This window comes from Crinia signifera, chromosome 8, assembly GCF_055691185.1.
Source record: "Crinia signifera chromosome 8, ASM5569118v1, whole genome shotgun sequence".
Taxonomy (NCBI): domain Eukaryota; kingdom Metazoa; phylum Chordata; class Amphibia; order Anura; family Myobatrachidae; genus Crinia; species Crinia signifera.
Window position 1 is genome coordinate 24,746,999 of NC_139224.1, and position 26,264 is coordinate 24,773,262.

Below are 26,264 nucleotides of genomic sequence, written 5' to 3' on the forward strand. Positions count from 1 at the left end.
TCTTTAAAAAAATTTCATAAAACTTACAATGTATAGAATGAACCCTTCAGCGGGTTCCGTTGAGTAGGCTTCCGAATGGCGAGTGCTGCTTGTTTCATTGCTTTCATGACCCGCTCTCCCAATACTGAGCTATTATAAAATGCACAAGTAAACAGAATCAACAAGGCCTTGCGAGTGTCAGTGATAGACTGTGAGAGCAGCGGGAAACTAGCAGTCTCGCTACCTGCAGGTGATCATTCAGCAATAGAAATACATTAAGCTAAATGAGTTGTTGCTAGGTTGGGGAAAAATAAAAAACTGAGCAGCACTGCCTGTGTGTGTGTCCTCGTTACTTAAGGAAGACGCTGCAACAGCGGGTTCACGCAGCGATTCCACGCGTCACACACACAGGTTCCGTCAGCAGAGAATCATCTAACCAAGGTACAGTAAGTTGCTCAGTTATGGGACATTTCAGAAGACGATGAACACGTGCAGGTTGTTTGATTAGAAAATCTGCTTTATTTTGACTATGGTAAAAGTACATATGGAACTAGCAATACATCGACATCATTTTAAAAAAAAAAATCAAAATTTCCCAATATTTTTAGATTTTCATAATCATTTTAAAAATTTTCACAATTTGTAAAAATTTTTGGGACTTTTTTTATACTTTACTATGCAGGGAGACACCTGACACGAAGCATTGTGAGCAAAGGGGATGCGGAAATGCACTAATTGGGGATCCATCTGCTCAGTTGTCAACACCATGCCCCCCCCCCCCCCCTCTTTTTAGCTAAAGATTTTGTGCAAAAAAAAAATACAAGAAGGATTCAGAGGGCGCTAGTATGAACCTTTACATATTAATATACAAGCTGAACGTATAATAAAATGTAAAGTTTACTTATTCTAAAAAAGAAGGATACAAATTAAAATCTGATCACAGCCTATTAACATCAGTTTTGAAGGTAATGATCCACCGAATAGAAGTTGACAGATTGACAACAATAAGTTCATCCGCAATAAGGCACCAACGCGTTTCATCATGAATGACTTCATCAGGGGTAGACTTATAACATTGCTCAATAGGTTGCAGAAAAATATAGCCCCATTAAAGTATTATGATGATCTATCTATCTGTTTTTATTGTACGATTTAATAAACCATAGAAGAGAACTCTCTTTATAAGTCTATATTATACCTAGTCCTTTAATTTAATTTGAAGAGGGCAAAGTTAATTGGAGATCGTGTAGTAAAAGCGTCTCCAAAGTTGCCCATAGTGTTGTGAAAAATACAAGTGTGTTGACGCTGTGGCTCCTGCTGTAATAATGCTAATAGATAGATGCTAATGAGCTGACATCACCATCACTGACATCACCATCACTGACCACCAACCTTTCTCTGTGTTTAGTGCACCATCAGGTCAAGCAAGGGACGTGTGAGGTTGTTGCAGTTCATCGATGTTGCAATAAAAATCGCATTGAGGAGAGATCGCAGACTGTGAAATGCTCGTGTTTCCCAGGGCAGGTAGCTGGCACTACCCGGGCACGGCCATCTTGTGTGGAAGGTAAGCACTCATTTCCTCATGCATGCTGTTTTCTGTGTCACAGATATCAAGTGCCGCCATATTGTTGTAGGCTTACAGAAAGGTGCATATGATAGCTCCTCCCCCTTCCTTATGCCATTGTGGCCAATTGGGGTCCAGTGGGCTCCACTGCCAGAGGGCCCACCCCCTCCTTTAGCGGTCAGTTTCCAGTCGGCGCACATGTATGATACATGTGTTACATTATACGGCTCAGAAGATGACACCTAGGGTGATGTCTGCACCCCCGTTAGCGCAGGAGGTGAGCCAGCAACTCACATCGCAGCACTAGCTTTGTACGATTTCTGCTCGCACCTCAGGAGATTGGACCTCAGTGTTATGGCCCTGAGTACTCAGTCCTAATGCTATTCTATTGCGCAGTTAATTGAATACCCCTGTTTATTGCAATTTCTGCTGAATTATATCATGTCACGTATACCTGATTGTGTGGATGGGTTCATTGTCATTAGGCCGATGGTGTCTAGAACAGGCATTCCCAACTTCAGGCCTCAAAGCACTCCAACAGTGCAGGTTTTAGTGATATCCAGGCTTGAGCACAGGTGACTTAATTAATGCCTGAGTTATTTTGATGTAATCACCTGTGCTGAAGCCCGAAGATCACTGTAACCTGCAATGTTGGTGTGCCTTGAGGACCGTGGTTGGCAATGCCTGGTCTAGGTCGGCAGTCAAAAGTTCACCACGTGAAAAAGATCGACAAGGTCAAAAGGTCGACGTGGTCAAAAGGTCGATATGCATTTTTTTGTGATTTTTTTTGTCCATGGTCAACCTAATACATGTTGGCCCTTTTTATATGTCGACCTACACACTGTCGACGTAATGACCCGTACCCTTGTGCATGAGGTTTTGCAGGTACAGTATATTGCACCATATTTCCATTGTGCCTGCATTCAGCATAACTAACTAAACAATGACGTTTTGCTGCGAGCTCCACATTATTATTCCTGGGTTTTTTTCCTCTGTGAAATTGAAATAGTCTACATTAAGTTCTAATAGAAGCAATCGATCAAATGCAGCTGCATGAATATTTCAAGGGTCCTCATATATGTGTTAATACGAACAGCTGGTAAAATACACGATCGCATTGGAAACATACATTAATGTGTCAAAATTGATCCAGAAATTTCTCCTCATTGTGACCATATTTTTACTGTATATCCCCCACTGTACCAACATGGGCCAATACGTCATTGTTAAAGGGAAACTCCACTTCAATCATAATATTAAAACCTGACTAGCAGAACAATCATTATAAGATCTACTAAATATGACTAGTAGTGTTCATGATTATAAACACCACCAATCAGCTCTTGTTACATGTTACAGGCTGGGTGTGAAAAATGACAGCTAGGCGCTGCTTGGTTGGTACTTAACTGTCCACTTTATCTCTCTCCAATGCCTGATAAATCTTTTCAGTCCCACCCCCAGGGGTGGGACTGCAGCACAGTTCAACATTCAATTAGGGAGCCACACCCACTGCCAGTGATTCAGTTTATGCTGCGTTCTCATTGCCGCCCCTGCAAAATCCCGGGTTTTTGTTCACGTGTTTTTGGCGGGACATAGAGCATCTCAGCTCTACAGACCCCATTCATACTGCACCTTAGACCCGGGAAATTCCCATGTCTGCCCCGTTCACACTGCTTCCCCTGGTATGCCTGCCATCAAGTGTGTGGCATCTAAGAGCTGCTTTGATTGGATGTTTAAAAAGTATCTTTGATTGGCTGTTTAAAAAGCAGCTTTGAGCAATGCAATGAACTTGCTTTTTTGCATTTTGTGAGAAAAACCCCGGTCTAACCTGTTCACATTGCCGCACACCCGTGTATTACCCAGGAAAAACCCTCCAAAAAACCTGTGTGTAATTCCCGGGGCATAACACCCGGGAATTTAACAAATACCCTTTCACACAGAGACGCGACATGGGAAATTACTGCTTGCCCTGTCAAATACCCGGGTTTTTGCGGCAGTGAGAACGGGGTATAAGTGGTCGCTTTTTGCCTATGGAGGCATTTTTGGAGGGGTGGGTTTTTTTGTGATCCCTCTCCCAAAACCTCTGACCTCCAATAGGGACTCTCAGAAGCGGACAACACTTTATCAATAGTTCTCTATCTGTAATAATTGTCAGAACCTAGCTGGGATGTAATGTAAAAATGCTTACACCTGCCACTATGTTGACTGATGATAATGGCCTAAGCACATATCTGCCTACCCTCCCAGAATTGCCAGGAAGCTCCCGAAAATCATGTCCTCCTCCCTACCCCTGGAAAAAAAGGCGAGGCCCCCACTTTGCCACCAGTCCATCCCCTCGTCCCCCCCCCCCCCCTTGGTGGAGGGTTCCATGGGGACCAAATGACGCAAAAAGCGTCATCCGAGTCCTCCCCCACAGTGTGATACCTTTAATACTGGTGTGACACCCCAGAAAAGGACTGGGTATCCTCTTCTAGCGCCCAGCAGTTACATTAGTGGCCAGTGTCACCCTGTGTACACAGACGCTACAGGGGGTTGCTAGGCAACCGCCCTGTCTTAGAAGCACACAGGCTGGAGAGAGGCGAAGGGCACTGGGACCCAGCACTTACCCAAGGTGCAGGAATCCAGTCAGCAGAAAGGGTGCCCCGTGATTGGTGCCTGCAGAACGAGCGCGAAGAAAAGAGGAGGAGAGCGGGGTGGCGCGAAGGAGTCGCGGGGGACGGGCGCTATTACCTGCAGGAGACGAGGGTCAGCGTGCTGAGCAGGAGAGATCCGGCGGCACGTGACGTCAACCGAGGCTCCGGCACCGAGAAGAAGCAGCTGAGAAGTGCGGCGCTGAGAGGGAGACCCGCACACGTCAGGACAGCGGGACCCGGCATCTCCTCCGACACCCGGCGGTGAGTGACAGCCCAGCCGCCCGAGAGACCCGGCACGAGGGAGCCTGGCTGACCGTCACCTCGCACCTGCCTATGGAGAAGCCGGCGGCTGCAGAGGTGATTGACAGCGGCAAGAGAGAAGACGCAGCGCGCAGAAGAAGCTGAGCAGGACCCGGCAGGAGAAGACCCGGCTAGCGTGAGTAACAGAGTGTGTGGGCGTGGGAGGAGAGAGAGAGCTGCCTCAACCCCGGCCAGAGACCTGGTGCAGACTACTACTGCCCCATTCAGGTACCCGCACCCTGACAGCCTGCTGCCTCTGTCCCCCATCTAACGAGGGGGTAATTCACTACAGGGACCCCTGCCAACGCCCTCTCACCAAGTCCTTTAAGAGCCCCTGTGCCACCGTGGGCTTTCCTCCCTCACTGCCTAAAGGGGGATTGAATGAGACTGTTCCCTGCCGCTCCGGTGACAGCCCGTGTGGAGAGGCAGGTTAGAAGCACCTGCATTTAGGCTCTCGGAGTGTTAGGACAACCCCATGTACACACCCTAAGGAGTTCTCCAGATAAAGCCACCCCAGCCACCACTAGAGCCCAGCGGTTACCCTAAAAACGGCAGGTGCCGCTACAAATCGTAAGTGACCTACTGCAACCCTGCCCGGAGACACCCCTGTGACCCGCACCAGGCCACTATTGCCACAGCACTCTGCCATCGGAGAAAGGCCCCCTGCAACAAACTTAATGTGTAGACCTTAGTGGTCAGCAGCCCAATAGCGCCATCTTGTGGCGCGACTAGGAATTGCCTTGCCATAGGAGTCAAAGGACATCACAGTCATTATTCCCTCTGTTCCGGAATTCTGCCCCTTTAAGTTGTCCCCTTCGCCATCTTGAAGGACTGTTATTTCACGTGCCTTAAACCTTGCGCAGGACTACCTGAGGCCTCCAACGGACCTTAAATCCCTATGCATAGGTGCTGTCGCCAAGACAGCTTAGTATGGATATCTGGGTACCCAGTAGCATAGTACTCTTTACAATACCGTGTTATGGTGTTGCATGACTTTGCACTGTGAAGGTAATCGTCCATTGATGTCGTATAGTTTAATGTAATTGCCAATTACTTTACCTTTGTACAAAGTGATTATATTCTGTTATAGTATTTTTGTGACTTTATGGTATTACGGTGCACCCCTTTCAGTGTTGTCCACGCCTTAGGTAGCCCTGCCGGCTACCCGACCTCAAGTACCTTATTTAATCTTCAATAAATTCTGTTGCACCGTTTCCTTGGTCTGGTTCTTGTCCCGTGTCCAGCAAGAAGAGACGAAGAAGAGAATCAAAGAGCGCAAGGTAAAGGGGTTCCTGACCTGGTCATTCCAGTTTACCACATCTAATTTTGGCGTCCGCGAACAGGATCGGAAACATGTCAGAAACCGGCACTCCACCACCGTCCCCCCGCAGACGTCTTCCGCTACTACCAGAGGACAGAGAACCGCCGAAGACAGCGGCGGCACAGATCACGATGCCCTACTACTTCGGAGCCACGTGGCTACTCACATTCTCGGGAGATACGCGGACGAAAGGCACAAGCACTTTTAAGGCATTCAAGGACCGCATGAATTCGACGTTCACCCTATACCAACTGAACGAAGAACAAAGCAAAGAAATATTGCTGGCGCAACTGAGAGGATCCGCCCTGAGAGAAGTCAAATCATGGTCAGAAGGCGACAAGGAGACAACGGACAAGATACTGAAAAAACTGGCGAAGATCTTCGATGCCAAAACCGTGCCAATGCTGAAGAGCAGGTTATACGCCAGGAAGCAGAAGCAGGGAGAATCACTGCGTGATTTCGCACTGGCATTACATGAGGCCATGAAGGCAGTACAAGCCGCAGACCCAAGAGAAGTACAACTAGCGGATGAAATGCTGATAGACCTCTTCGTAGAAGGGGCAAGAGAAGAAACCACCCGCGCCCAGCTCCGAATGATAAAGCGGCAAGAACAAGGCTGCACATTTGAGGAACTTAAGGAATCGGCACTACAGGTGTTGGAAAAAGTCCAGAATGAAGAGCCGGAGGAAGGAGCTACGGCGGAAGAAGAGGAGACAGAGAGTCACTGTGAAGCCAGACGCCAGGGCTCTGGTGGAAGGAGAGGAATGGTACTCCAAGAGGCACAATCGCCAACAGACCCATTGTCCACCATTAACAGCAAGCTCACGGAACTGGCTCTAAACGTCGCCAGAATGGGACAAAGGCTGGAGCAGAACGAAGCCAGACAAAGTGAGTGGCGCCCGCAAAGAGAGAGAGGAAGCCGACCGCGGTGGAGCACGCCCAGAGAATCGGGAAGAGGCCCAGTCGATTGGTTCGATGAAGAGGGTAGGCCGATATGCCGAAGATGTCAGCAGAGCGGACATATCGAAAGAAATTGTCATCAGAATACTTTAAACGAGGAGTCCCCGAGGTTGAGGACCGATCCTCGGGAAGAGACCCACTACTAGGTCCGCAGAAACAAAACTGGTGTCCCCGCTCCATACAAGATTCATCGATCAGTCCGCCAGAGCTCGTGCAAAGTCAGACCACGGCGAAAAGACCACGTGACACGGAGGATCGACGAGTCAGAGCAAGAAGAGCGACCGGCCAGGTATCGTGGTTCAGTGTGGCACGTGGCTATGGCTTCATAAGGGCAGATAACAGGAAGACCGTATACGTGCACTACACCGGTATCCAGAAGACCCCTAGGAACAAATACTTCCGAAGCCTAGAAAAAGGAGAATGGGTCGAATTCGAAGTGACCAATGGAAGGAGAGGCGTCAAGGCAATTAACGTCACAGGCCCCGGTGGTGCTGCAGTAAGAGGCAGCAGATATGCAACAAGCCACAGTCAATATCGACGCTTCGTGAACCACCACAACGATCCATGCAGTCACCAGCCACATAGTCAGCACAACCTGAAGAGGAGAGGACCACAGGATGTTTATGGCGAGATCGATCGGCCCATCCGTAATCATCCCCGGCCTGACCAGGTGACACGACCACCAGAACCTAAAGTCTCAATGAGAAAGGGACGGCTGGAGACCAACGAGAGAACAGACGTACGGAGTCAGGGTGAGGCAGTGCAACAGTGCCATGAGAATGCCATTAGGCCGCAGGGTCTTCCAGAACCCTTTAGGCCACCGTCTCAACCGTATGTCCTTGTGGAAACCCCAAGGGCAGCGGAGAAGGCCAAAGCCCAGCCAAAAGAAGTGAGGCCTGGAACTGAATACAAGCACACCTCAAGAATGGTAGATACGGGTGACCAGACAGCAACCCTACAGCAGACAGGTACCAGTACTGCCGAACGGAAGAGATGCCTCGAAGTTGTGGCTCACATGACCATGGCAAAGAAAATGGAGCCATTGGAACCTGAAAGCCCAAAGGCAACTGTGCCACCGCCCAAAGCGAAGGCCACCACAGAAATCCCAAACACAGCTGGAAAGGCCGAAACCCGTCCCCTGGAAGATAAAACTGGTACAGACCAGGAGTACACGACAATTACAGGAGAAGAATTTGTGTGCATGATACAACAGGCCATAAACAGATCCAGAAAGAGTGGAAAAGGGGCACCACGTGCTCATTGCAGACCGCATGCTGTGATCTAAGGTACAGTCGAAGGAACGAAAGTTAGGAGGTCTGAGCATACACGAAAAGGGTGTTACCAGTTCGCTATAGAATGTAAATATTTGACTGTAAATCCTTTGTAAATTATGTATATAGAATTGTGTACAGTGTTAAGATTTATGTGACCTTTGATACTAACCATGGCCCCTTTTTGAAAGGACATTCCAGGCCTTATACTTATGTTTAAGACTTTATCCAGGACCTTTGCTAATTTTTAAATTGATGCCCGGGGACTGGCATCATTCTAGCAGGGGGACATGTGACACCCCAGAAAAGGACTGGGTATCCTCTTCTAGCGCCCAGCAGTTACATTAGTGGCCAGTGTCACCCTGTGTACACAGACGCTACAGGGGGTTGCTAGGCAACCGCCCTGTCTTAGAAGCACACAGGCTGGAGAGAGGCGAAGGGCACTGGGACCCAGCACTTACCCAAGGTGCAGGAATCCAGTCAGCAGAAAGGGTGCCCCGTGATTGGTGCCTGCAGAACGAGCGCGAAGAAAAGAGGAGGAGAGCGGGGTGGCGCGAAGGAGTCGCGGGGGACGGGCGCTATTACCTGCAGGAGACGAGGGTCAGCGTGCTGAGCAGGAGAGATCCGGCGGCACGTGACGTCAACCGAGGCTCCGGCACCGAGAAGAAGCAGCTGAGAAGTGCGGCGCTGAGAGGGAGACCCGCACACGTCAGGACAGCGGGACCCGGCATCTCCTCCGACACCCGGCGGTGAGTGACAGCCCAGCCGCCCGAGAGACCCGGCACGAGGGAGCCTGGCTGACCGTCACCTCGCACCTGCCTATGGAGAAGCCGGCGGCTGCAGAGGTGATTGACAGCGGCAAGAGAGAAGACGCAGCGCGCAGAAGAAGCTGAGCAGGACCCGGCAGGAGAAGACCCGGCTAGCGTGAGTAACAGAGTGTGTGGGCGTGGGAGGAGAGAGAGAGCTGCCTCAACCCCGGCCAGAGACCTGGTGCAGACTACTACTGCCCCATTCAGGTACCCGCACCCTGACAGCCTGCTGCCTCTGTCCCCCATCTAACGAGGGGGTAATTCACTACAGGGACCCCTGCCAACGCCCTCTCACCAAGTCCTTTAAGAGCCCCTGTGCCACCGTGGGCTTTCCTCCCTCACTGCCTAAAGGGGGATTGAATGAGACTGTTCCCTGCCGCTCCGGTGACAGCCCGTGTGGAGAGGCAGGTTAGAAGCACCTGCATTTAGGCTCTCGGAGTGTTAGGACAACCCCATGTACACACCCTAAGGAGTTCTCCAGATAAAGCCACCCCAGCCACCACTAGAGCCCAGCGGTTACCCTAAAAACGGCAGGTGCCGCTACAAATCGTAAGTGACCTACTGCAACCCTGCCCGGAGACACCCCTGTGACCCGCACCAGGCCACTATTGCCACAGCACTCTGCCATCGGAGAAAGGCCCCCTGCAACAAACTTAATGTGTAGACCTTAGTGGTCAGCAGCCCAATAGCGCCATCTTGTGGCGCGACTAGGAATTGCCTTGCCATAGGAGTCAAAGGACATCACAGTCATTATTCCCTCTGTTCCGGAATTCTGCCCCTTTAAGTTGTCCCCTTCGCCATCTTGAAGGACTGTTATTTCACGTGCCTTAAACCTTGCGCAGGACTACCTGAGGCCTCCAACGGACCTTAAATCCCTATGCATAGGTGCTGTCGCCAAGACAGCTTAGTATGGATATCTGGGTACCCAGTAGCATAGTACTCTTTACAATACCGTGTTATGGTGTTGCATGACTTTGCACTGTGAAGGTAATCGTCCATTGATGTCGTATAGTTTAATGTAATTGCCAATTACTTTACCTTTGTACAAAGTGATTATATTCTGTTATAGTATTTTTGTGACTTTATGGTATTACGGTGCACCCCTTTCAGTGTTGTCCACGCCTTAGGTAGCCCTGCCGGCTACCCGACCTCAAGTACCTTATTTAATCTTCAATAAATTCTGTTGCACCGTTTCCTTGGTCTGGTTCTTGTCCCGTGTCCAGCAAGAAGAGACGAAGAAGAGAATCAAAGAGCGCAAGGTAAAGGGGTTCCTGACCTGGTCATTCCAGTTTACCACATCTAATTTTGGCGTCCGCGAACAGGATCGGAAACATGTCAGAAACCGGCACTCCACCACCGTCCCCCCGCAGACGTCTTCCGCTACTACCAGAGGACAGAGAACCGCCGAAGACAGCGGCGGCACAGATCACGATGCCCTACTACTTCGGAGCCACGTGGCTACTCACATTCTCGGGAGATACGCGGACGAAAGGCACAAGCACTTTTAAGGCATTCAAGGACCGCATGAATTCGACGTTCACCCTATACCAACTGAACGAAGAACAAAGCAAAGAAATATTGCTGGCGCAACTGAGAGGATCCGCCCTGAGAGAAGTCAAATCATGGTCAGAAGGCGACAAGGAGACAACGGACAAGATACTGAAAAAACTGGCGAAGATCTTCGATGCCAAAACCGTGCCAATGCTGAAGAGCAGGTTATACGCCAGGAAGCAGAAGCAGGGAGAATCACTGCGTGATTTCGCACTGGCATTACATGAGGCCATGAAGGCAGTACAAGCCGCAGACCCAAGAGAAGTACAACTAGCGGATGAAATGCTGATAGACCTCTTCGTAGAAGGGGCAAGAGAAGAAACCACCCGCGCCCAGCTCCGAATGATAAAGCGGCAAGAACAAGGCTGCACATTTGAGGAACTTAAGGAATCGGCACTACAGGTGTTGGAAAAAGTCCAGAATGAAGAGCCGGAGGAAGGAGCTACGGCGGAAGAAGAGGAGACAGAGAGTCACTGTGAAGCCAGACGCCAGGGCTCTGGTGGAAGGAGAGGAATGGTACTCCAAGAGGCACAATCGCCAACAGACCCATTGTCCACCATTAACAGCAAGCTCACGGAACTGGCTCTAAACGTCGCCAGAATGGGACAAAGGCTGGAGCAGAACGAAGCCAGACAAAGTGAGTGGCGCCCGCAAAGAGAGAGAGGAAGCCGACCGCGGTGGAGCACGCCCAGAGAATCGGGAAGAGGCCCAGTCGATTGGTTCGATGAAGAGGGTAGGCCGATATGCCGAAGATGTCAGCAGAGCGGACATATCGAAAGAAATTGTCATCAGAATACTTTAAACGAGGAGTCCCCGAGGTTGAGGACCGATCCTCGGGAAGAGACCCACTACTAGGTCCGCAGAAACAAAACTGGTGTCCCCGCTCCATACAAGATTCATCGATCAGTCCGCCAGAGCTCGTGCAAAGTCAGACCACGGCGAAAAGACCACGTGACACGGAGGATCGACGAGTCAGAGCAAGAAGAGCGACCGGCCAGGTATCGTGGTTCAGTGTGGCACGTGGCTATGGCTTCATAAGGGCAGATAACAGGAAGACCGTATACGTGCACTACACCGGTATCCAGAAGACCCCTAGGAACAAATACTTCCGAAGCCTAGAAAAAGGAGAATGGGTCGAATTCGAAGTGACCAATGGAAGGAGAGGCGTCAAGGCAATTAACGTCACAGGCCCCGGTGGTGCTGCAGTAAGAGGCAGCAGATATGCAACAAGCCACAGTCAATATCGACGCTTCGTGAACCACCACAACGATCCATGCAGTCACCAGCCACATAGTCAGCACAACCTGAAGAGGAGAGGACCACAGGATGTTTATGGCGAGATCGATCGGCCCATCCGTAATCATCCCCGGCCTGACCAGGTGACACGACCACCAGAACCTAAAGTCTCAATGAGAAAGGGACGGCTGGAGACCAACGAGAGAACAGACGTACGGAGTCAGGGTGAGGCAGTGCAACAGTGCCATGAGAATGCCATTAGGCCGCAGGGTCTTCCAGAACCCTTTAGGCCACCGTCTCAACCGTATGTCCTTGTGGAAACCCCAAGGGCAGCGGAGAAGGCCAAAGCCCAGCCAAAAGAAGTGAGGCCTGGAACTGAATACAAGCACACCTCAAGAATGGTAGATACGGGTGACCAGACAGCAACCCTACAGCAGACAGGTACCAGTACTGCCGAACGGAAGAGATGCCTCGAAGTTGTGGCTCACATGACCATGGCAAAGAAAATGGAGCCATTGGAACCTGAAAGCCCAAAGGCAACTGTGCCACCGCCCAAAGCGAAGGCCACCACAGAAATCCCAAACACAGCTGGAAAGGCCGAAACCCGTCCCCTGGAAGATAAAACTGGTACAGACCAGGAGTACACGACAATTACAGGAGAAGAATTTGTGTGCATGATACAACAGGCCATAAACAGATCCAGAAAGAGTGGAAAAGGGGCACCACGTGCTCATTGCAGACCGCATGCTGTGATCTAAGGTACAGTCGAAGGAACGAAAGTTAGGAGGTCTGAGCATACACGAAAAGGGTGTTACCAGTTCGCTATAGAATGTAAATATTTGACTGTAAATCCTTTGTAAATTATGTATATAGAATTGTGTACAGTGTTAAGATTTATGTGACCTTTGATACTAACCATGGCCCCTTTTTGAAAGGACATTCCAGGCCTTATACTTATGTTTAAGACTTTATCCAGGACCTTTGCTAATTTTTAAATTGATGCCCGGGGACTGGCATCATTCTAGCAGGGGGACATGTGACACCCCAGAAAAGGACTGGGTATCCTCTTCTAGCGCCCAGCAGTTACATTAGTGGCCAGTGTCACCCTGTGTACACAGACGCTACAGGGGGTTGCTAGGCAACCGCCCTGTCTTAGAAGCACACAGGCTGGAGAGAGGCGAAGGGCACTGGGACCCAGCACTTACCCAAGGTGCAGGAATCCAGTCAGCAGAAAGGGTGCCCCGTGATTGGTGCCTGCAGAACGAGCGCGAAGAAAAGAGGAGGAGAGCGGGGTGGCGCGAAGGAGTCGCGGGGGACGGGCGCTATTACCTGCAGGAGACGAGGGTCAGCGTGCTGAGCAGGAGAGATCCGGCGGCACGTGACGTCAACCGAGGCTCCGGCACCGAGAAGAAGCAGCTGAGAAGTGCGGCGCTGAGAGGGAGACCCGCACACGTCAGGACAGCGGGACCCGGCATCTCCTCCGACACCCGGCGGTGAGTGACAGCCCAGCCGCCCGAGAGACCCGGCACGAGGGAGCCTGGCTGACCGTCACCTCGCACCTGCCTATGGAGAAGCCGGCGGCTGCAGAGGTGATTGACAGCGGCAAGAGAGAAGACGCAGCGCGCAGAAGAAGCTGAGCAGGACCCGGCAGGAGAAGACCCGGCTAGCGTGAGTAACAGAGTGTGTGGGCGTGGGAGGAGAGAGAGAGCTGCCTCAACCCCGGCCAGAGACCTGGTGCAGACTACTACTGCCCCATTCAGGTACCCGCACCCTGACAGCCTGCTGCCTCTGTCCCCCATCTAACGAGGGGGTAATTCACTACAGGGACCCCTGCCAACGCCCTCTCACCAAGTCCTTTAAGAGCCCCTGTGCCACCGTGGGCTTTCCTCCCTCACTGCCTAAAGGGGGATTGAATGAGACTGTTCCCTGCCGCTCCGGTGACAGCCCGTGTGGAGAGGCAGGTTAGAAGCACCTGCATTTAGGCTCTCGGAGTGTTAGGACAACCCCATGTACACACCCTAAGGAGTTCTCCAGATAAAGCCACCCCAGCCACCACTAGAGCCCAGCGGTTACCCTAAAAACGGCAGGTGCCGCTACAAATCGTAAGTGACCTACTGCAACCCTGCCCGGAGACACCCCTGTGACCCGCACCAGGCCACTATTGCCACAGCACTCTGCCATCGGAGAAAGGCCCCCTGCAACAAACTTAATGTGTAGACCTTAGTGGTCAGCAGCCCAATAGCGCCATCTTGTGGCGCGACTAGGAATTGCCTTGCCATAGGAGTCAAAGGACATCACAGTCATTATTCCCTCTGTTCCGGAATTCTGCCCCTTTAAGTTGTCCCCTTCGCCATCTTGAAGGACTGTTATTTCACGTGCCTTAAACCTTGCGCAGGACTACCTGAGGCCTCCAACGGACCTTAAATCCCTATGCATAGGTGCTGTCGCCAAGACAGCTTAGTATGGATATCTGGGTACCCAGTAGCATAGTACTCTTTACAATACCGTGTTATGGTGTTGCATGACTTTGCACTGTGAAGGTAATCGTCCATTGATGTCGTATAGTTTAATGTAATTGCCAATTACTTTACCTTTGTACAAAGTGATTATATTCTGTTATAGTATTTTTGTGACTTTATGGTATTACGGTGCACCCCTTTCAGTGTTGTCCACGCCTTAGGTAGCCCTGCCGGCTACCCGACCTCAAGTACCTTATTTAATCTTCAATAAATTCTGTTGCACCGTTTCCTTGGTCTGGTTCTTGTCCCGTGTCCAGCAAGAAGAGACGAAGAAGAGAATCAAAGAGCGCAAGGTAAAGGGGTTCCTGACCTGGTCATTCCAGTTTACCACACTGGCATTGTGGCCATGATGATGCAATTGCACTAACCATGCCCCCTATTCATTATTTCACTCATAAGCTCCGCCCCACTCACACAGTTTGTGCCACAGCGGCGGCCCCACCCCCACTCTTCCGTAGAGATCAGCCACAAAGTAGGCAACTATGGCGTATTCTGAGGGGACGAGGTGTACATAGGCTAACTCTACAGTGTAAATTAACTAAAGGTTCTAAAAATGAAAATAGGTGATGTTGCCTATAGCAACCAATAAGATTCTGTCTATAATTTGTCTATTGCACCCTATAAAATGACAGACACCATCTGATTGGTTGTTAGGGCAAAATTACCTCTTTTAATTGTTAGAACCTTGATTGAATTTACCCCTATATATATTTTCTGTCACTCTGCTAACAGCGGTTGTCATTCCAACGCTGAACTGTAGAGGGAGCATTCTTTACATGGAAATACAGCTCAGTTGTTGAATCTATTGAGGTAGTGTGATTTTTATGACTCTAACCCGTGCGTTGCTTCCTGCAGAACTGAAGGTTGTGACAGGAATCATTGTGTAGTTATTTTTTTCTCATACATAATATTCCGCAGCAAAAGCCCTGTAACATAATCTACGACAGTAAATGAATATTTTGTAACAGCGCTTCACTGGTCTCTGGGTTATGTTTGTATTAATGATGCTTCCCGTTGCTTCTCAATCTGTTCCATTATAAAACGAGGCAATTCATCTTTTTTTCCCAGTGTTCATTGTGTTAACAGTATTTTAAATCATCTATGAATAAGAGTTCCCGAAATATCTTCTGGTTTATGTCAGCCTCCTATCATTTCACCGTTGATTTTTACTTTATTCATGGGACAGGGCTATTAAAAGGAGCGGACAAACAGTAACCCCACCCAGAGGCCAGTGCCTAGTGGTAGGGGCACATGTATTAAACCTGGTAAATGAATAAAGTGAAAGGTGATAATGCACCAATCAGCTGTGTTTAAAAAATGACAGTTAGGGGCTGCTTGGCTGGTGTGTTATCAACTTCCAGTTTATCACTTCACCAGGGTTAATTCATCTGCCCCAACAATCCCAAAAGTGAGAGATTTGGGAAGAAATCAGTTTTTTTTTAAAGCGGCAATCATTTACACTGCAATACCGGTATGATTCTGCAGTGTAAATGATTGCCGCTTTAAAAAAAAAACAAAAAAAACTGGGGATTTCTTCCCAAATCTCTCACTTTCTGATTCCCTTATCCTATTACATTTCACCCTTGATGTTGCTGTCCCACCTTCCTGACCGCAGGCACATTTGTTTGCATTTATTGTATCTGTAATTAATAACAATTAGAATAAACTGTTTATAAGGACATGTTACATGGGTGTAGCTATAGTGTATGGATAGGGTTCAATTGCTATTGTTCCTGTTCCGCACTCAGGCCATAAAAATGTCTACCAGATACCCAGACTAGGCCAGCTCACATAATGTGACCTGAAGGTACTGTGTAGCCTGTGTACTTAGAAGCACAGTGTGGCATATGGTTAACTAAAGGCACTACATTGCCACATAATATGAACTGTGAGCATTGTGTGGTATAATGTGAACTAGGGCAGTACTAAGGGCAGAACTGCCGGAAACAATGAAGTCGGTTGCCACCAGGCTCCAGCCCTGACCGGGGCACGAATGCGGTATAGGGTTCCGACAGTCGGGATCCTGACAGTCATTAGCCCGACGTTGGGATCCCGACTGCCCGGACTCAGACAGCATGGTGAGCGCAACAAAGCCGGGGCACATCCAGTGGGCATACTTGCCCACTCTCCCAAAACAGCCAAGAGAATACCGAAAAAAGGGAGATGCACCCGGCCACATGGAAGAGTGGGCAAGTGTCCCGGAGCTGGCTGCTTCCTGTCCGCAGCCTCCCACTTAATGAATGATAATAGGCAGTGTGGGCAGCTGATGGCATAACACCCAATAGCCCATATACTATTTCACAACTTGGCAACCCCCCACCCCCCCAATGAGCCAACCTAGGTGCATCAAGTATATCTCATCAATGAATAAAAGCACAAACACATTATGTATCTTACTGTATCTATAAACCATTTTATTTTGGTAAATGTGAGTTTGCAGATGCCGATCAGTCTCCTGTGGGCAGCGATGTGAGATGCTGCAGGAGCAATGTGACGGGAGGCACTGCTAATATGACGCCGGGGCAGCGAGATACAGTAACGTGAGAGACATCACTGAGGCACTGCTGCGGTGCTGCTGGGGCAGTGAGGTGAGAGGCACCGCTGAGATGGACTATGGGCGATGCTGAGATGCTGCAGTCAGATGATGCTGCTTGGTGGAGTCTTGCTTGGTGACGCAGACGCTCTGATCTTGACCCTTTGCTGATGTATCTGGCAGATGGACGAGCCGCAGGTGGAGGTAGGAGTGTCTTACATTCATCCTTAAAACATGCCGGCTGGTATTTGATCCCCGTACCTGTGCAGGAACTTGTAGCCGCAGTAGATGCTCAGGCAAATAAATATAATGTAGACTGCCCCGGAAATCAGGAGCCACTTCAGCAATCCATACACAAAGTTCTGGACAATTCCACGTGTCTGGCGCTGTTCCTTGGGGCGTACCTCATGCTGTTCTTGGAGGCGCCCGTGATGATGCTCCTGATAACGCCCATGATGTCTCTCTGGATGGCGCCCATGGTGATGTTCATGGTGGCGCACATAATGCCGAATCTGATGGCGCCCATGGTGATGTTCCTGGTGGCGCACATAATGCCGAATCTGATGGCGTCCATGATGAAGCTCCTGATGTTCATGAGTCTTCTCATTAAGTGGTTCCACGGCGGCTTCGTCCATTGGGTCTTGTGTCCGTCCTGCTGGGAGAGGCCTGGCATAGAGCTCCCCAGGTACCAGGAGGAATATCAATAACATAATAATACAGGAACTCATGGTCCTGGAATAAATCGCGGTTCAACTGAACAATAAGTAACAGAGAACAAAAAGCTGCTGAACTAACCGAAGGTTAAGTGAGCAATGACTGGCAGTGGAACACTCACAGGGTTCCAGGGTTCCAATGATTGTGATGTCACTATGATGTCACAATCACCTTATACACACAAACACAATAACTATAGCTGTGCCAGGGAGCTATCCCTGACTGACTGCTGGAGTCTGTAGGCCAGTGTAGCCGCTGTATTTAGTGGACACATCCAGAGAACCTACTTATAAATACATTTATTATATTTATTATATATACATTATTTACCATATTATATATACATTATTTACCATATTCCCTTTTATCATGTTATAGAGGCATGTGATAGTCCCTGTCACTGTGTTATTAGGGGTGTGTAATATTCCCTATCACTTACTATTGGCATGGGATATTCCCCATCACCCTGTTACTAGAGGTGTGTGATTTTCCATATAATCTTTTACTATGGCGTGTGATATTTCCTATCACCGTGTTACTAGAGTGTGTTATTCCCTATCACTCTATTACTATGGGCGTGTGATAGTCCCTATCACTGTGTTACTAGGGTGCGCAATATTCCATACCCTCCAACATCTGATGGCCAATAATCAGTACACATTTGGAAGGGGCATGGCCACTGGAAAAAGGGAGTGGCCATGTGTAAAAACAGTTTTAACACTGACCATAGAGCTGCTTTCATTAAATGTCCTCAAACTGGGCTTGCATTTTGCAGCAATGCAGACCAGCCGGTCACTTGCTCGTTTCGGCTGCCACCGACTTCGGGTCGCAGGTAACTGCGGTCTTGGGACAGAGAGTGCGCAGGTCTGGTCGGGACTCAGGAATCTTTCGCATATCCGCTGCTGAGAGTCAGGATGGGTGGATTGGCCATCTGAGCTGTCACTCCAGCGGAGGCTGGGCTGCAGTTAAGGCCCCCATACATTAGGGAACTGGGCAGGAGAAGACCTCTGAGAGAGGTCTCAGCCAATGAATGGCTTCCCATTCATTTGTATAGGCTTTTCTTTTTTTTAATTCCTGTTCTGCAGAGTCTTCTGCTGTTAGGCTCCCTGCACTGCCCCCCGTGCTCCCGCTGCCACGCTGCTAGTCGCCCTTGAGTACAGTGGACCGAATCGCCACCTCCCGGCCTGCTGCGCTTTGATTGGACACGGTGCAAGCCTCGCTCTGCAGCCAGCACTTCTTTCCCGGTGTCTCCTCCAATAACACAACCACTTATGATTGGCTGTCACTGTGGGGGTTATTCTAGTTCATTCTTTCTGACAAAATCCTTCTTAGATGGACAAAACCATGTGCACTGCGGGTGGGGCAGATGTAACTTGTGCAGAGAGAATTAGATTTGGGTGGGGTTTTTCTTCAAAGTGAGATCTATATTGCAGTGTAAAATAAGGCAGTCAGTATTTTCCCTGCACAGAAACAAAATAACTCACCCAAATCTAATTCTATCTGCACATGTTACATCTGCCCCCCTGCAGTGCACATGGTTTTTTCCATCTAAGAAGGATTTTGTCAGAAAGAATGAACTAGAATAAACCACTGTGTAACTCCGAGATGGGTTCCTGAATGCAAAAAAACAGTACATTCGGTACACATTTATTTAGCCGGTACAGACCGTGAAAAAACGGTACTGTACCGGCTAAACCGGTACAGTTGGAGGGTATGCATTATATATAACCGTATTACTAGGGGTGCGCAATATTCCCTATCACTGTGTTACTAGGGGCGTGTGATATTCCCTATGACCGTGTTACTAGGGGTGCGTGATATTCCCTATCACCGTGTTACTAGGGGCGTGTGATAATCCCTATGACCGTGTTACTAGGGGTGCGTGATATTCACTATCACTGTGTTACTAGGGGTGTGTGATATTCCCTATCACCGTGTTACTAGGGAGTGATATTCCCTATCACTGTGTTACTAGGGGCGTGTGATATTCCCTATCACATACCCTCCAACATGACCCATTCCATTAGGTACAAAATGCTCTGTTTCTGGCCTTCCCTGCCAGTGGCAGTTACAGAGGTGGGGCTCCAGCACAGTCCAATATTCAAAAAAGGGAGCCACACCTAATGCCACTCCAAGCATCACTGTCCTGGACTCACTGGCAGTTGATGTGACCCCCTCTTTGAATTTTGGACTGTGCTGGAGTCCAACCTCTGTAACTGCCACTGGCAGGGAATTCCAGGAACAGAGCATTTTGTACCTAATGGAATGGGTCATGTTGGAGGGTATGCTATCACTGTGTTACTAGGGGTGCGTGATATTCACTATCACTGTGTTACTAGGGTGAGAAATATTCCCTATTACTGTGTTACTAGGGGTGCATGATATTCACTATCAATGTGTTACTAGGGTGCGCAATATTCCCTATTACTGTGTTACTAGAGGTGCGTGATATTCACTATCACTGTGTTACTAGGGGTGCGTGATATTCCCTATCACCGTGTTACTAGGGGTGCGTGATATTCACTATCACTGTGTTACTAGGGGTGCGTGATATTCACTATCACTGTGTTACTAGGGGTGCGTGATATTCACTATCACTGTGTTACTAGGGTGAGCGATATTCCCTATCAATGTGTTACTAGAGGTGCGTGATATTCACTATCACTGTGTTACTAGGGGCTTGTGATATTCCCTATCACCGTGTTACTAGGGGCGCGTGATATTCCCTATCACCGTGTTACTAAAGGTGCGCTGTATTCCCTATCACTGTGTTACTAGGGGTGTGTGATATTCCCTATCACCGTGTTACTAGGGTGTGATATTCCCTATCACTGTGTTACTAGGGGTGTCGTGTGTGATATTCCCTATCACTGTGTTACTAGGGGTGTGTGATATTCCCTATCACCGTGTTACTAGGGTGTGATATTCCCTATCACTGTGTTACTAGGGGCTTGTGATATTCCCTCTCACCGTGTTACTAGGGGTGCGTGATATTCCCTATCACCGTGTTACTAGGGGTGTGTGATATTCCCTATCATTGTGTTACTAGGGGTGCGTGATATTCCCTATCACCGTGTTACTAGAGGTGCGCTGTATTCCCTATCACTGTGTTACTAGGGGTGTGTGATATTCCCTATCACCGTGTTACTAGGGTGTGATATTCCCTATCACTGTGTTACTAAGGGTGCGTGATATTCCCTATCACTGTGTTACTAGGGGTGTGTGATATTCCCTATCACCGTGTTACTAGGGTGTGATATTCCCTATCACTGTGTTACTAGGGGCTTGTGATATTCCCTATCACTGTGTTACTAGGGGCGTGTGATATTCCCTATCACTGTGTTACTAGGGGTGCGCAATATTCCCTATCACTGTGTTACTAGGGTGAGCGATATTCCCTATCACTGTGTTACTAGGGGTGCGTGATATTCCCTATCACCGTGTTACTAGGGTGCATGATATTCCCTATCACCGTGTTACTAGGGTGCGTGATATTCCCTATCACAGTGTTACTAGGGGTGTGTGATATTCCCTATCACTGTGTTACTAGGGGTGCGTGATATTCCCTATCACTGTGTTACTAGGGGTGCGCAATATTCCCTATCACTGTGTTACTAGGGGTGCGCAATATTCCCTATCACCGTGTTACTAGGGTGCGATATTCCCTATCACTGTGTTACTAGGGGCTTGTGATATTCCCTATCACTGTGTTACTAGGGGCGTGTGATATTCCCTATCACTGTGTTACTAGGGGTGCGCAATATTCCCTATCACTGTGTTACTAGGGTGAGCGATATTCCCTATCACTGTGTTACTAGGGGTGCGTGATATTCCCTATCACAGTGTTACTAGGGGTGTGTGATATTCCCTATCACTGTGTTACTAGGGTGTGATATTCCCTATCACTGTGTTACTAAGGGTGCGTGATATTCCCTATCACTGTGTTACTAGGGGTGTGTGATATTCCCTATCACCGTGTTACTAGGGGCGTGTGATATTCCCTATCACTGTGTTACTAGGGGTGCGCAATATTCCCTATCACCGTGTTACTAGGGGCGTGTGATATTCCCTATCACTGTGTTACTAGGGGTGCGTGATATTCCCCATCACCGTGTTACTAGGGTGCGTGATATTCCCTATCACCGTGTTACTAGGGTGCGTGATATTCCCTATCACAGTGTTACTAGGGGTGTGTGATATTCCCTATCACTGTGTTACTAGGGGTGCGTGATATTCCCTATCACTGTGTTACTAGGGGCGTGTGATATTCCCTATCACTGTGTTACTAGGGGTGCGCGATATTCCCTATCACTGTGTTACTAGGGTGAGTGATATTCCCTATCACTGTGTTACTAGGGGTGCGTGATATTCCCTATCACCGTGTTACTAGGGTGCGTGATATTCCCTATCACAGTGTTACTAGGGGTGTGTGATATTCCCTATCACTGTGTTACTAGGGGTGCGTGATATTCCCTATCACTGTGTTAATAGGGGTGCGTGATATTCCCTATCACTGAGTTACTAGGGGTGCGTGATATTCCCTATCACTGTGTTACTAGGGGTGTGTGATATTCCCTATCACTGTGTTACTAGGGGTGTGTGATATTCCCTATCTCCCGGAGCTGGCTGCCTCCTGTCCGCAGCCTCCCACTTAATGAATGATAATAGGCAGTGTGGGCAGCTGATGGCATAACACCCAATAGCCCACATACTATTTCACAACTTGGCAAACCCCCCCAATGAGCCAACCTAGGTGCAACAAGTATATCTTATCAATGAATAAAACCACAATCACAATAAATGAATAAAACCACAAACACAATAAAACCACAAACACATTATGTATCTTACTGTATCTATAAACCATTTTATTTTGGTAAATGTGAGTTTGCAGATGCCGATCAGTCTCCTGTGGGCAGCGATGTGAGATGCTGCAGGAGCAATGTGACGGGAGGCACTGCTGAGGTGCTGCTGGGGCAGCGAGATACAGTAACATGAGAGACATCACTGAGGCACTGCTGAGGTGCTGCTGGGGCAGTGAGGTGAGAGGCACCGCTGAGATGGACTATGGGCGATGCTGAGATGCTGCAGTCAGATGATGCTGCTTGGTGGAGTCTTGCTTGGTGACGCAGACGCTCTGATCTTGACCCTTTGCTGATGTATCTGGCAGATGGACGAGCCGCAGGTGGAGGTAGGAGTGTCTTACATTCATCCTTAAAACATGCCGGCTGGTATTTGATCCCCGTACCTGTGCAGGAACTTGTAGCCGCAGTAGATGCTCAGGCAAATAAATATAATGTAGACTGCCCCGGAAATCAGGAGCCACTTCAGCAATCCATACACAAAGTTCTGGACAATTCCACGTGTCTGGCGCTGTTCCTTGGGGCGCACCTCATGCTGTTCTTGGAGGCGCCCGTGATGATGCTCCTGATAACGCCCATGATGTCTCTCTGGATGGCGCCCATGGTGATGTTCATGGTGGCGCACATAATGCCGAATCTGATGGCGCCCATGGTGATGTTCCTGGTGGCGCACATAATGCCGAATCTGATGGCGTCCATGATGAAGCTCCTGATGTTCATGAGTCTTCTCATTAAGTGGTTCCACGGCGGCTTCGTCCATTGGGTCTTGTGTCCGTCCTGCTGGGAGAGGCCTGGCATAGAGCTCCCCAGGTACCAGGAGGAATATCAATAACATAATAATACAGGAACTCATGGTCCTGGAATAAATCGCGGTTCAACTGAACAATAAGTAACAGAGAACAAAAAGCTGCTGAACTAACCGAAGGTTAAGTGAGCAATGACTGGCAGTGGAACACTCACAGGGTTCCAGGGTTCCAATGATTGTGATGTCACTATGATGTCACAATCACCTTATACACACAAACACAATAACTATAGCTGTGCCAGGGAGCTATCCCTGACTGACTGCTGGAGTCTTTGGGCCAGTGTAGCCGCTGTATTTAGTGGACACATCCAGAGAACCTACTTATAAATAAATTTATTATATTTATTATATATACATTATTTACCATATTATATATACATTATTTACCATATTCCCTTTTATCATGTTATAGAGGCATGTGATAGTCCCTGTCACTGTGTTATTAGGGGTGTGTAATATTCCCTATCACTTACTATTGGCATGGGATATTCCCCATCACCCTGTTACTAGAGGTGTGTGATTTTCCATATAATCTTTTACTATGGCGTGTGATATTTCCTATCACCGTGTTACTAGAGTGTGTTATTCCCTATCACTCTATTACTATGGGCGTGTGATAGTCCCTATCACTGTGTTACTAGGGTGCGCAATATTCCATACCCTCCAACATCTGATGGCCAATAATCAGTACACATTTGGAAGGGGCATGGCCACTGGAAAAAGGGAGTGGCCATGTGTAAAAACAGTTTTAACACTGACCATAGAGCTGCTTTCATTAAATGTCCTCAAACTGGGCTTGCATTTTGCAGCAATGCAGACCAGCCGGTCACTTGCTCGTTTCGGCTGCCACCGACTTCGGGTCGCAGGTAACTGCGGTCTTGGGACAGAGAGTGCGCAGGTCTGGTCGGGACTCAGGAATCTTTCGCATATCCGCTGCTGAGAGTCAGGATGGGTGGATTGGCCATCTGAGCTGTCACTCCAGCGGAGGCTGGGCTGCAGTTAAGGCCCCCATACATTAGGGAACTGGGCAGGAGAAGACCTCTGAGAGAGGCAGGGGCGGATTGGGAATTAAAACCAGCCCGGGAAATATTTTGAAGCAGCCCCAATGGGGCGTGGAGTGTTGTTGCGCGCCGGAGGCGCGCCCGATTTTTTTGGGGGGTGTGGCCTACCAATATGGGGGTGTGGCCTATTCCAACAAGGCCACGCCCGATTTTTGCCGCTGTGAGGGCATGGCTAGTGGCTCTCTGAGCTGCTGGCTATGTCCCCAGCCCCTCAGGCTACAGAAAAGGTGCATGCGTACAGCGTTTATTCTGCAGCCTGTGGGGCTGGGGAGATAGAAGGGGGGGGTGACAGGGGGTCTCCCAACACAGTAGAGTGGCAGGGTGGAAGAGGATGTTGGGAGGGGGGGGGGGGTGTAGAATGCTGGGAGGGGAGATGCAGAGTGGCTGAGAATGAATGGAGTGAGGATTTACACAGGTTGGCACAGGACGCAGAGTGTGAGGGGGGGCATGGTGGCACAGGATGCAGGGTAGGAGGGGGAATGCAGAGTGGCAGAGGATGCAGGGAGGGTAGTCACAAAGTGGTGGAGGATGCAGGGAGGGGAGACAGTGATGCCCATTATACATATGCCACACACCGTGATGCCCATTACACATATGCCACACACCGTGATGCCCATTATACATATGCCACACACCGTGATGCCCTTTATACATATGCCACACACCGTGATGCCCATTATACATATGGCACACACCGTGATGCCCATTATACATATGGCACACACCGTGATGCCCATTATACATATGGCACACACCGTGATGCCCATTATACATATGGCACACACCGTGATGCCCATTATACATATGGCACACACCGTGATGCCCATTATACATATGGCACACACCGTGATGCCCATTATACATATGGCACACACCGTGATGCCCATTATACATATGGCCCACACCGTGATGCCCATTATACATATGGCCCACTCCGTGATGCCCTTTATACATATGCAACACACCGTGATGCCCATTATACATATGCCACACACAGTGATGCCCGTTATACATATGCCACACAACGTGATGCCCGTTATACATATGCCACACACCGTGATGCCCTTTATACATATGCAACACACCGTGATGCCCTTTATACATATGCAACACACCGTGATGCCCGTTATACATATGCCACACACCGTGATGCCCGTTATACATATGCCACACACCGTGATGCCCGTTATACATATGCCACACACCGTGATGCCCTTTATACATATGCCACACACCGTGATGACCGTTATACATATGCCACACACCGTGATGCCCGTTATACATATGCCACACACCGTGATGCCCGTTATACATATGCCACACACCGTGATGCCCGTTATACATATGCCACACACCGTGATGCCCGTTATACATATGCCACACACAGAGATGCCCATTATACATATGCCACACACCGTGATGCCATTATACATATGCCACACACCGTGATGCCCATTATACATATGCCGCACACCGTGATGCCCATTATACATATGCCACACACCGTGATGCCATTATACATATGCCACACACCGTGATGCCCATTACACATATGCCCCACACCGTGATGCCCTTTATACATATGCCACACACCGTGATGCCCATTATACATATGCCACACACCATAATGCCCATTATACATATGCCACACACCGTGAAAGGTAAATGCATAAAAAAGTGACATACATTTACTTGTGCAATATATATAGATATATATATATAAACATATAAATTCTGCAAGTGTGCGCCCTTAGGTGCTAGTTTAACCTGGGTGCTGCTGTGCTGGGTGGGTGGGTAGTGCTGCTGCTCTGCTCAGTCCTGGCTGCCGCTGCCGCCCATTGGTTTCAGGCTCCGCCGCTCCAGCCCAGCAGTAATCCTGCGGATTGCTGTATCACGTGGGTGGGCAGAGAGCCAGTGCAGGAAGCATGTCTGGACCACGGGAGCGGCTGCGTGCGCGCGCGCGCATGCGCACCAGCCCTCCCGCGGCCATTTTTACTATGGCAGAGTTTGAGGCCGGCCGCGGCCATTGTTCTTCAGGGCAAAATGCATGATGTAGATGCCGCGGCCGGCCCTGTAAAGGTGCGAGGGCGGGCTGTTTTGAGCAGGACCCCGGGAGCGGCTGCGTGCGCGCGCGCATGCGCACCAG

The 26,264-nt window shown here is 49.2% G+C and overlaps 1 protein-coding gene across 1 annotated transcript in view; it reads left to right on the plus strand.

Annotated features, from left to right (window-relative positions):
* TAFA4 (TAFA chemokine like family member 4) overlaps window positions 1-26,264 on the plus strand; it is a 361,517-nt gene that overhangs the window by 161,915 nt on the left and 173,338 nt on the right. The window contains exon 4 of the mRNA XM_083156019.1: window positions 1,388-1,543. Within this exon, the coding sequence (XP_083012145.1) occupies window positions 1,388-1,543 (156 nt within the window). The remainder of the gene's footprint in view (window positions 1-1,387; window positions 1,544-26,264) is intronic.